This window comes from Montipora foliosa, chromosome 1, assembly GCF_036669935.1.
Source record: "Montipora foliosa isolate CH-2021 chromosome 1, ASM3666993v2, whole genome shotgun sequence".
In the NCBI taxonomy this organism is placed as follows: domain Eukaryota; kingdom Metazoa; phylum Cnidaria; class Anthozoa; order Scleractinia; family Acroporidae; genus Montipora; species Montipora foliosa.
Window position 1 is genome coordinate 20,494,122 of NC_090869.1, and position 12,500 is coordinate 20,506,621.

General features: G+C 40.1%; 2 protein-coding genes across 2 annotated transcripts in view; both read left to right on the plus strand.

Annotated features, from left to right (window-relative positions):
* The window catches only part of LOC137992571 (adenine phosphoribosyltransferase-like), an 8,523-nt gene extending 1,198 nt beyond the window's left edge, over positions 1-7,325 (plus strand). Inside the window, exons 2-5 of the mRNA XM_068837971.1 lie at positions 303-406; positions 689-822; positions 1,147-1,225; positions 6,526-7,325. Of these exons, the coding sequence (XP_068694072.1) occupies positions 303-406; positions 689-822; positions 1,147-1,225; positions 6,526-6,662 (454 nt within the window). The 3' untranslated portion in view covers positions 6,663-7,325. The remainder of the gene's footprint in view (positions 1-302; positions 407-688; positions 823-1,146; positions 1,226-6,525) is intronic.
* A 2,702-nt stretch (positions 7,326-10,027) lies between these two features.
* The window catches only part of LOC137992560 (calcium/calmodulin-dependent protein kinase type II subunit delta-like), a 7,431-nt gene continuing 4,958 nt past the window's right edge, over positions 10,028-12,500 (plus strand). Inside the window, exons 1-3 of the mRNA XM_068837942.1 lie at positions 10,028-10,360; positions 11,284-11,499; positions 12,193-12,292. Of these exons, the coding sequence (XP_068694043.1) occupies positions 10,199-10,360; positions 11,284-11,499; positions 12,193-12,292 (478 nt within the window). The 5' untranslated portion in view covers positions 10,028-10,198. The remainder of the gene's footprint in view (positions 10,361-11,283; positions 11,500-12,192; positions 12,293-12,500) is intronic.

The window sequence follows — 12,500 nt, forward strand, 5'->3', positions numbered from 1 at the left end:
CATTGAGTTAAGTACTGGCTCGTTGTTGGACACTCATTTGTCGAAGTGACGAGAGTATCTAGAATATACTCTGAATGAAATAAAGACACCTATAAGGCCGGGTTCAAACGTTGAACTTTTCATGTGCCGAATCTAATGCAAATGAGAAAGATCTATTGTTTTCGCTCTTTTGCATTGGAATCGGCACATGAAACGGTTTGACGTTTTGAACTGGGCCTTAGCTATCCTTTCATGTTAGAGCTGTATTTGTTTTCATGCCCAAAAAACTTAATGAGAAAATCTTCGTGATCTTTTTTTAATAGGGATATATGCCCTGTGTTGAAAGATTGCAATGCTCTCAGAACCGTAACTGATCTTATTACAGAGCATTTGCAGGCAAACTTCTCGGAAATAGATGCCATTGTGGGTGAGTATGGATTTCACATTTAATGCTTGTGTGAAAAAGCAAAGCAAACTATTTTCTTTGAAAAATGAGGAGAAACCTGCAGATTTTCCTTTCCATACCTGTTTGGATCCAGGAAGTATTGTAGGTAGGGTGGGTTAAGAATATTCATAGGGAATTTTTGTATTGGAAAACAGCTGCTAATATATAACATTGCATCAGGAATTACTCAAGGCGTATTTCTGCAAAGTTTTTATCCATTAACATTTTACATCATATGAGAAATAGATGTTTTTGTGTTAACAGGATTGGATGCAAGAGGATTTTTGTTTGGTCCCCTTGTTTCCATGAATCTTAGTACGGCCTTTATTCCCATCCGCAAATCAGGCAAATTACCAGGACCGACAATCCAAGTTTCATCGACCAAAGAATATGGAAAGGTTTGTGACTTCTTTTTTTAATCAGTAGGGTTTTCGAAATGCAGAAAGTACCATAATATGAAAGTTGCTTAATTAAGCAAAGAGGGTCTTCCTTTTTCCATGGCAAGGCCAGGCTTCTTTTTGGCATACACAAAGGACCTGTGGTTATGAATCTTAATCAATTGTCTTGTGAAATAATTTATTATTTGTTCTTCAAAATTTGCAAGAGGCTATTTCACTCTAGGAGTATATGCTTTGCTGTTGGGAACTGAAAGAAAGAACTTACAACATAGTAATGACTAACTTTCGTTATAAACCGTAAGCAGTCAAGAATTTTTCTTTCAGGATACACTTGAAATGCAAGCAGATGCTATAGAAAAAGGACAAAAAGTTGTTGTATTGGATGATTTGCTAGCAACAGGGGGTGTGTAATTCAGTGTCTACATAATTATTTAAAAATATTTAGGGCATTCAAACTCTGTTGAGAAAGGTGAAGAAGCTCTACTGTTTTTTTGTTTTTTTGGAACAAAATTCTAGATGGTAATTCTGCAGAAATGCTTTTTCTCCCCATCCACAGCTACATGTATCACATGTTTTAAGAGCTGACAGGGTGCTTTTTCACTTGCCATGGCAATCAAATAGTTTCCAACATTTGCTATGGGTCGTGCTATGACAGCCCTACCATCTGTTCTTAGGCCAAACAAGGCCAGCTGTCTGTGACTCTTAGGTAGTGCCCAGATGATATGAACACCCTGCATGTTTAAGATACTTACTCTGGACTGGCACAAGTAAAGTGTTTCATCATAAATACAGGTGTTCTTATGTTAAATTTAGTAATACAAACCAAATAATAAGGTTGCAGTGGAGCTGAATCTGTGAACAATGAAAAGCCTAAGTAGTCCGGTCTGTTAGGTCGGAAAATTACGAAAATCGTGACAAGACGCGTAAAAACACCAAACTTGGCACAAATGTAGTTTAGAGTATAACTAATCATTTCAGAAGGGGTGCCACAAAAAAATACCCCAGGGGGTGGGGAGGGGGGATTTTTTTTGTAAGTAAGTCTCAGTTGCGGTGTGTCAAAAGAAGCGTGCCATTATGAGCTATGAAATAATTTAATTTGTTGATTACAGTGTGAAATAAGTGTTGGTATACGTAAAATAAAGACCAAGTCTGAAAATTTAATAAGCTGTGCTCAAATGTAAAAATATAATGCCTTTTTGTAGTAGAAAAAGGCGAAAAAGGACGACATATATGCGTAGTCATTATAAAGCTCAATTCCACATGAATTTCACTTCCTTCATGACATATAATGTTTTAGCGAGAAGATATTTACTAAGTTCCTTTTATTTAAATTTGTTGTAACTTAATGAAAATCTTTAAACAATAAATGGTAATAAAAAGCCAGCGGTGTTTCCAAACAACATGCGCTTTACCTCCCGGTGACCGGCGTGACAGTGGAGTTGTTGAGAGGTACGTTTTCTTGTTTAACACGGAATTTCACCCTTTGAACTGTAAGTATCAACTCATGTTTTATACTCCATCCTTCTATGAGGTAAAATTCATTTCGTTATAATGTGAAACAAAGTCAAGTTGTTCTTTTAAAAGCGAAGAGTTCAGTGATTTTTATTTTTATCCGTATATGTGAGCCGGTGTTCAATAAAAGTTACTCTGAATAAGCGTTATAACTTGAGATGAATGAAAAACTGTGAGAAATCATCAGATGTTATAAAAAAAAATGGTTCAAGAAGGAAATGTTTAAGTAGGTTTATTATTTGATTTTAAACGAAAAATTATGGAGTGACACAAATCTGGAAAGCGAAGCGTGTTAAACTATTAAATGGTAGTCGGCCTCAAAGATACGATGACGGATAAAACAAAAATGCCATTCAATTTACTTTAGTTCAGACTGAAATTGCCTGAGTTAACAACGCTCTAAAAACAAAACCATTCTTAGATTAAGAATATTTTAAATGATATTTCTTTTTTCAGACGTTAGCCAACCAGTGAGTGCAAAGGATTAATCTTTGTTCAGCCAGGTCCGCTTCAAGAGATATCACACTGCCTGACACGTATTCCTTAGTTCCACTTGTTTCTATAAAAACATCAAAAGTAAACGTCCCTGCCACAAGTCAAGCAGGTGTGGAGACCGTAAGCACGGATCAGTTGTCTATTGCCATTGAAAAACAAGTTCACTGGTTGAAGTACTGTGAACAAGATATTTATGAGGAGCTTACCAAAGGTATTCATCTTTCATGGGCTGCTTATCACGCATCTGTAACTGAACTGCCTAACCCTTTGCCATACTTGGGTAGCTTGTTGCCATTGTTTTACGAGAAGGCTGCCACAGTAACCATGATGAAACATGGAATGTCTGTGGTTAAGAAGACAACAGAATTTCTTAACCCGGGCCAAATTCCTGTCACTGTCTGTGACCAGCCTCTTTTTGCTATCGCAAAAGTTGTTCAGTGGAACTGGCCTGCTACACACGGAGAAAATGTTCACGTTGTCATGCTGGGGGGCCTACACATTGAGATGGTGCTGTCGACCATGTGTGGTGACCTTGTAGCTTTATCTGGCTGGACTACAGCACTAACTGAGGCAGGGATAGCTTCCAGTGGGACATCAGATTCCTTCCTTAAGGTAGCGCATTTGACGAAAACCAGACGCGCCCACCAGGTAACCGCGGCAGCTTTGTATAAATTGCAGCATGTTGCCTTTCGGGAACTAAACGGTCAACAGGACGAAGAGGAGTTTCAGAAGTGGCACGATGGAATGATTAAGACCAGCCCAACGTACAAGTTTTGGGACATGATCATGCAAATGGAACTCAAAGTACTGTCATTTGTGAAAGCACATCGTGAAAACAACTCCTCTGTACGTAGAAGCCTTGGAATCTCTTGCTCCTTGGTCCTTTGCTCTTGATCACACTAATTACGCGAGGTGGCTACCTATTCACATAAGAGATATGAAGTGCTTACCAGGCCCCGTTCAACAAAGCCTCAGAGAATGCTGGGTCATTTCGAAGTCATCAAGCAGTTTTTCAAGCATCCCAATCGACCAGGCACACGAGCAAAACAACGCAAGGGTGAAGGGATCAGGTGGAGCTGTAGGACTAACGGAAAGTCCTGGCGCATTTAGAAGATGGATGGTGGCCGGACCAGAAAGTGCTCGAGTGTTGCAAGAGTTCGAAAGTCAGTTGAAAGGGAAATAAATGTTGATGAAAAGAACAAACACCACGAACAAGGACTTTCTACACAGAAAACCTTTCAAAGTCATGTCAAGCAACTTGTAAGTACAATTTCAGAAATGGGAAACCCTTTTAAGGATGACTGCCCTGAATTACTTGCCCTTGACACACGCAATTGCGCAGATGTCTCAGTCGTGGATAATGTGCATAGAGTCCAGGAACTTGGATTACGCCAGTACAAGAAATTCGTAAAAGACGTCATGGATGAAAGGACTGTATCGATTCACGATACGATTTCAAAGAATACCTTGCCACTGTTCAAGCGCCAGCAGCCGAAGCAAATCTGCAAAGCGTCCTTAAAGTTGCCAGCGGTAACAAGTGATCGTTACCTCTTCAGTTGTTTGTATATTGCCAGCCAACAGCGCGAAGGAGATCTTGAAGAGTTCTTAAAGCATGAAAATCAGCCGTATCCACCTTCTTTGTCAGAGTTTGTCAATCTCCGATTCGGGTAAAGTCTGATTTGATTTCATGTCAAAGTTTTTGATGGAGCAGCTATTGTGCATGCGCTTCCAGTTTCATCTGTCGCTACGTTTTCTGAATATGCAGATTCCAAGTTCTTACCTTTCCTGGAAAACCACTTGAAGAGTACCAAACGAATTGACGTTGTGTGGGATGAATACCGAGTGGCAAGTCTGAAAGAATCTGCCCGTGAGAAGAGAGGAAAAGGCGTGAGACGAAAGGTAGCTGGGTATGTCAAGTTACCTCAGAACTGGCAGATATTTCTCGAAGAAAGCTGCAACCATGAAGAAGCCGACACGGGGATTCTTGTAAACGTTAGAGATGCTTTGGATAAGGGGGGAAGAAGTGTCTTTGTTCGCACTGTTGACATATGTTCTTGTTATTCTAATTGCGCACTTCCACACGTTGTCTTCGATTTGGTCTGGATTGAGCTTTTGGGTCGCCTTTGGGATGGGAAAGAATTTTCAGCTGCTTTCTTTTAACACCATTTGTGAGCATTTGGGAAAGCAGAAATGCCGTGCGCTTCCATTTTTCCACGCATTTACCGGTTGCGACACTACATCAGCATTCCTGGGGAAAGGAAAGAAATCTGCGTGGGAGGCCTGGAAAGCGTACCCTGAAGCCACAGAGGCTTTCAGTTTTGTGAACGATAGCCCCTTCATTCCAGTTGAGATCAACACTCGTGTGTTTGATGTCCTTAAGCGCTTTGTGGAGATACTCTATGACAGGACCAGCCTTGCTACCGATGTGAACACTGCTTGACGAGAACTGTTCACAAAAAAGAATCGGGGGCTAGAAAACATTCCCCCAACAGAGGTAAGAACCCATCATACACAAATTTTTAGTTGTTTTTGTGTTTGATAGGCTAAATTTGTGATAGGTAAACACCTGTGAGGACAACGCGAAAAAAAAAAAATAACCAGTTTAGCGAAAAGACGAGAAACATTTCAACTAACCCAACCTTTTCTTGTATTGAATCCACTTATCAATTTTATTTTTAATATCCAAAGCCTATCATAAGGCTATGTTGGACTTGAACCTATAGTTATTCTACTTGGGCTATTAGGGAGCTTAATTTATGAAGTACATGGAAATAAGCGGTGCGCGTTTGTTTAAAATTATACTTGTGTGAAAAATTTATATATAATTTCTATTGTTTATTAGGATGCCCTGTTGAATCATTCTAACAGAGCTCTTTACCAAGCAAGCATCTGGACGTCCCTTGATGAGCAACAATTGTACCCATCCCCGTCTGATTTTGGATGGAAAATGGAGAACGGCCCGGTAGATAGAGGCCCCGCTGAACCGTACTTCCAGAAGCCTCTAAGGCGTGCAGTGAATTGCCAAAGTGTGGATGCAAGAAAAGTTGCAAGAGTGGTCGTTGTAAATGTTTCAAAGCTAATCTACCATGTACTGAGCTCTGTAGTACTTCTGAAGGCTGCCAGAACACAAATCCTTAGAAATAGAGCAACAAATAACAACCATTTACGATATCTAGCCGAAGATGTTAAAAATTAAATGTGTAAAACGCAACAAAAACACTCCTTGATATAAGTGCGCTCAAAGCATTATGGGAATGTCACGTGATCAAGGCAAATGACCTTTTATGGACACAAACACAAACTGAGTCTGAGTAATGTAGTTTAGTCATTTTACAACGGCATTCGTCAAACCTGGTACGTAATAAACACGTTAAACGCCAGAGCCTCGCTTTCATGCCAGCATTTGAGTATTGCGTAATTTCTATGAGCTTCATGCCCCCCCGGAAAGCCAAATCACGTGGCACCCCTTCTAAATTCGTTTCTTACGTCAAAAGAAACATCTGTACCTAATTTGGTCCTTTTACGCGATTTGTCACGATTTTCGACCTAACAGACCGGACTAAAGTTTGAGAGGTCAATGCTATGTCCACCGCTAAGAATGGGAGCAGTATATTATGATTTTGCTCAGGGCTTCTGATTACTCTTTTAAATAAATATAGAAAGAGCATTACATGTGAACATTTTTTTTTTTTTCAGGCACCCTTCAAGCTGCTTGTCAACTTGTTGAAAAGGCAGGTGCTGTGGTGCTAGGGTGCATTGTGTTGGTAGAACTTGAGGACCTTAAAGGAAAGGACAAATTACCTGTAGCCTGCCATTCCCTTGTAAAGTTCTAGATTGAAGTAGTAGTGAAGTTCATGGAGGGGTTGATTTTGTGTAAAGTCCATTGAAGGATTATACAGCAAGCTTTCTGGCACCTCATAGCTGCTGAAGGAAATGGGGTGGTGATTTGGGGCCACTCAGCCACAGGGAAATAACTTTTTCCATTCAAGAAAACCAGTGCCACTTTCAAATTTGTAGAATCACAATCTTCATCTCTGTAGTGTATGGTTAACTTGATTTCATTGTAATGGTCACTTCGTAAAGCATTAGAAGGTTTTTTTTTCACTTGAGTGTAAATAGGAAGGCACAACAAATGAAGACAACAAGAAGGAAACATATTTTTTGTTAACACTATTACCAGTTAAATGTAACATCAAGCCAGTTGCAAGCAGTTACCACAGGCTATGTGTAAAACGAAAATCGAAGACCCGGAAAACGTTTTCTATTCAAGAAAACCAGTGCCACTTGCAAATTTTTAGGATCACAATCTATATCTCTGTAGTGTATGGTTAACTTTATTGTAATGGTCGCTTCGTAAAGTTTTAGAGGTTTCTTTAACTTGAGTGAAAGTGGGAAGTCACAGCAAATAAAAAAAAGAAGAGGAAATCATATTTTTGGTTAACACTATGAACACTAAACTGACTAAATGCAAAATAAAGTCAATCACAAGCAGTTTCCATAGGGTGTCTGTAAAACGAAAATCGAAGACTCGGAAAACAAAGGGCCCTTTCCCCCCCTCCCCCCCCCCCCCCCCCACCCCCGAAACTATAACTTATCATCAAAGAGTAAAATACATGTAGCACAACACATCATTCCTGTTGTTACGCTGTTGTTACAGTGGCCGGTGATTAAATTTAGATAAATTACCGTAGGGTCTTCATTTTCCAGATACCGAGGCTTGTAGGTGGATCGAAGACCCCAGATAGATTCTTCACCGGCCATTTAAAACAACAGGCAAACGACAGAGATTACGTGCTTTCCCATTTACTATTTGATATGGAACTTTTTTCTTAGGCTCTTCTTTTTTTCACGGTTTTTGGTCTTCGTTTGCACATACTGGCCTGGCTGTGTGCAAAACGAAGAACGTTCGGAAATTCACCTGAAATGACTCACTATCCACTATAAACAACAGAAAAACGACAGAAATTGCCACGCGCCTCGCACGCGTAGCACTTCCACATTAGAGAAGTTTAGCATCACGTTCTCGTGAAACAGCAAATGTGGAACTCGAGTATTTAGTTGCTAAAAAGCAAAAACAAAAACTCGGTGTGTTTTTAAACATTGTTTGTAGAAAAAGACGCTATATAAAATGAAAATCCTTACCCGTAAAATTTTGAGAGTTTCAATGAAGCTGTTTTGTTGGTCAACAGAGTCAACATCAGTTCATAAAGAAAATTGCGGCAAGGAGTCAGTTATGAACGATCTATAACCATAAAACCTAATTTTTCCTCCTTTGGCATACCGGGAAATGGTTTTGGGGTACTCTTTTTTCCGCAAACAACTTCTTATGTAGAAGAAAGCAAGAGAAATATTTTACGTATACAGCAAACGCGAAAATAGAGAGGCATGACGCTTAAGGCCAACGGCAAATGGGAAACGGCAGGCTCCTGCTTATCATAAAAGCGTGAAAATTATCTCATGTTAACTTGTCTCGTTCCTTTGAGAAGTTGCTTGATATATGGAGCTAACAGGACAGAAATGAGCTAATATCAAGCAGGGTTCTTCCATTTTTGGCAAAACCCTAATTTCACACCGACGTTTGCCATTTTGGCGTAAACGTAATCTCTCCAATGCCTACTTTCACGTAGAAACGGCAAGCAGCAGCCGGCAAACGTAGAAAATGCCGGGAAATCATGGTCACGTGGTAACTTTTGCCGCTTGCGGTGCTAAATTTCTGTATAACATCTCTCAGATAGTACGCGCGCCGTGATTGGCTAAATTAGCGAGCCGTATTCTACAGTACGGCGCATTGTACAGCCCGCTAAATTTAAAATTTCGAATAAACATTATCTAGCAAGTTTTTCATGTCGTTTCTGTTACACAAACTTGTAAAACTGTTTGAATCTTGCAAGCAACCATTTCAAACAGCCAAAAAGATTTAGTTTTTTGGATTTTGACACGACAATCTTTGTGGCACTTGAACCTTCCGCTTGACTTCGACTAATTTCCTTGCCCGCGCTCCGGATTAACCCCAGAGATATAATAAATATCTTACGAACCTCGTTTTCTCGGTCCGTACTGGAAGTTACGGATCCCTCGTTTTTTTCCCGTTGATTTATGGCCCGCGCGCGCAAAATGTCGGTCCGTAACTTACAGTACGGACCTCGAACTCGGTTAGTAAGAGGTATCTAATGTCGCGAAATTTGCAAAATGTTAGATATTTTTAGGAAACAATCGTTGACGATGACAAGATTTCTCTTTGTCAGCTTTTTAAAGAAAATCACCCCTAAACGACCCTCAACTCGAGATCTTGCGTTTTGTATAGAATCATTTTAAAGTCAAAGTGAATTAAAGTCTGTAATGGTGTTTTTGACGAGTTTCAATTCTTGATTTTCGGTTTCCAGGAAAGCGGTTTCTTTTGGTATTTACGTGTACTTCATAATTCCGCAACATGAATTTCTTCCCTTGTAAACGACATTCTGGAATCCTGGAAACGTATAAAGAACAGTGCACAAATCACGTCAAACAAGAATTTCAAAATCCAGAGGTTAAAAGGCTTAAAGGCATAGCGAATATTCACAAAATTCGTTTTTCCTTGTGGTCGTTTCAAAAATTTTGTTTCTGATACACGATCTTCAACACTATCAGGGTCTTTGTTGCTTCATAGAGGCTAAAAAATCACACCTTTTCCTAAGCAGTCTGTATTTTATTCGTTCGCGCTCGCGAAACGTTCGTCTGTATCGTCCAAATGGGATCACCTTAGTCGAACGCAACTTGTTTTGAAGTGGCATTTGAGGAAGAGGAAAACAAGAAAACCAAGTCAGCTCAAGTTGTCAGATCTGAAAACAATAGGTTAAGGCAATACAATTAAAATTAGTCGCGGCTTTCAAAACTTTTTTCGTCGCTAAGTAATGAATATAACGTAATTGAAATCCCCGAAATAGATTAAAACTAGTTTTCACCCTTTTTTGGAAATACTTTTAGTTATATTTAAAGGTTGCAAAGTTTCTTCTCAGATAAAAAGGTGGAGAAATATGTTGAGAACTGTTAATAGTTTTGTGTCAAGGAATTTGAGTTGACGATCCTGTCGAAGTTGGCGTCTTCCTGTTTGTACAGTAATGAGCAAACAACGTCTTTGATTGTTTTAAAGGTTTTGTCAATCAATCCAAAGGGGACGTTTCTCAAAACAAAGGTTTGACCTTTTAATATATTCGCGGATGCTTGCAACAGAGTAAACTTTAGATATCATCCGTAGCACATTCTTCGCGCATTTATTTCTTTAAGTCTTTCACAGACGAGAGACTGAATTCAAGTAAATTTCCGCGCAGACGCCATCACACGTAATCGCAACACCGAAGAACGTTTTACCCGTGAATGTCCAATTGAGAACATGAGGTTTGAAGATGTTTTTGAAGTGAAGGAGCTGATTGGCAAGGGTTCCTTTGCCGAAGTAAAGAAGTGTGTTAATCGCAGAACGTCACAGCTTTTTGCAGTGAAAGAAATTCACTTCAAAAATTCAGACGAGAGGGAAAAGGTGGAACAGGAATCAGAGGTGCGTAGGCGATGATTCATCACTTGTCGCAAAGATGCTTTACCAACCCTCAATAATCGTTTGCACTATAAACATGATTAGTTTTTTTACTTGAAATTGTAGTTATAACTGTGGGCTGAATGCCATTTCAATCATGATTTGCATACCTCTTAAGGAAACAGGTTTTGAGGCAATAAGTGCTGGCTGGGTATTTGGTTCTCTTCTGGTCTGACCTGAAAACTCTCTCCTGATTCTCCGGTTGGCTCTTCATATTACAATAAAAAATCTAATCGATTCGACTTGAATTGAGTTGTTAGGATTTTTGGTGCCGGTCTCTAATTAATTACTTCTTTGTCTCTTAGTTACGTAACTGTTGTATGCATAGTTATCATTATTTATGACACCAATCCACATTCATATCCTTTATGGATACGTTCCTCTGCTCCGTATCTTTGTGATCATTGATTTATCATTATTTATGACACCAATCCACATTCATATCCTTTTGGATACGTTCCTCTGCTCCGTATTTTTGATGCTTTGGTATCACAACAGACAATATGACAAATAGATTTTTATGAAGCGAGTCGATAAAGGTAGATTAATCACCGTAAGCTGACATCGAAGCATCGGCATGGCTCCGGCCCCGAGAGGTGACGTCCGAAAACGAAGGAGAGGTGTGGAGTAAACCTTCATCATTTCGCTCTGACCAAGGGCCAACGCTCGGAAAGTCAGCTTATAATCTTACACACCAATGTTCGTGTATCACTCTCCACCAACCCGTGTCTTTAGAAACTTTAACAGATCAAATGACTCAGGGTTGGAGTTGACAATCGCGTAACAGGTTGACTTCCTGATGCAACTACAACGTTTCGTGATATCGGCCACAAGGACATGATTGCGTCATATTCTGTTTAATTGAAATATCAACCAATTGTTTCCAGATTTTGGGACGGTTAGACCACCACAGTATAGTTCGCCTTGAGCGAGTGTTTTATGCAGAAGGCAAAGTCCTTATGGTTCTGGAATACCTTCCTGGTGGAGACCTGTTTGACGGCCTGGTATCGAGACCATTTTACAGCGAAAAGGACGCATGCGCTTGTGTTAGACAAGTCATCCTGGCTCTGAACTACCTGTCAAAGAAGAGAATTATTCATAGGGTAAGTTGACGAAGGCACGCAACTCGTGCAAAATGAATGAGATACAGATATTTTACCCTTAGTGTCTTCGTTCGTGCGCCGGCAAAGACCGAAAAAGGTTGCCACCCAGTGATTGATTGTACCATCCATCAATCGCGTAATTGCATCTTTAAAACACTTAAGACAGCAACGCGATATCGGCAGATATGTCTGACCAGTTTGATAAAGCTGTTGGTCTCTAACAAAAAACCTGATTGTTTTTGTTTTTTACTTTTCTTCTCATAGTTCATACTTGGGATTAGAAAACACTACGAAAACCACCCATCTGTGGAATGAGCGCTCACTTTTGCTTGTAAATAGTTCAAATTCTTGAGAGGTGTTGTGTTTGACGTTACTTTTCAGGCCAGGGAACCTTTCTTGCACTCGAAGTAACAGCGAGTCCATGGTTGCACTTGCAACCTCTTTGCTGGTCAAGAATAGTTTTACCCATTTTCCCGAAACTCGTGAATTTGAAAACGTATCTTTACATTGTTGTGCTTGTTCCGGTACACCTTGACGGCGAAAGCTGGCCACTGCTCACACCGTGGAAACGAATTTCATCAAAATGTTTAATTGAAGTGGGCGGGACAGTCACTCAATAATTCGGGCCCATTCCACAGATCAGTAGCTTTCATCGTAAAGGGAGAGCCTCTTTCTCGCTTGTTCTTTTAACAGGATCTAAAGCCAGAAAATCTACTTTTGGCCGAGAAACCGTCTGGAGACCGACCACCAGTTATAAAACTCACAGATTTTGGAATTGCAAAAACCATCGAAGGTATTTCACTCATTTAATCCTTTTGCGTGTCCTGACACACGAACCGGTGGCCCAGTTGGTTGAGCACCGGGCTGTCACGCGGGAGGTCGTGAGTTCAACTCCGGCCGGACCAACACTCAGGGTCTGAGGAGAAAGTGCTGCCTTTGTAATTACATCTGCAAATGGTTAGACTCTCTAGCATTCCCGGATAAGGATGATAAACCGTAGG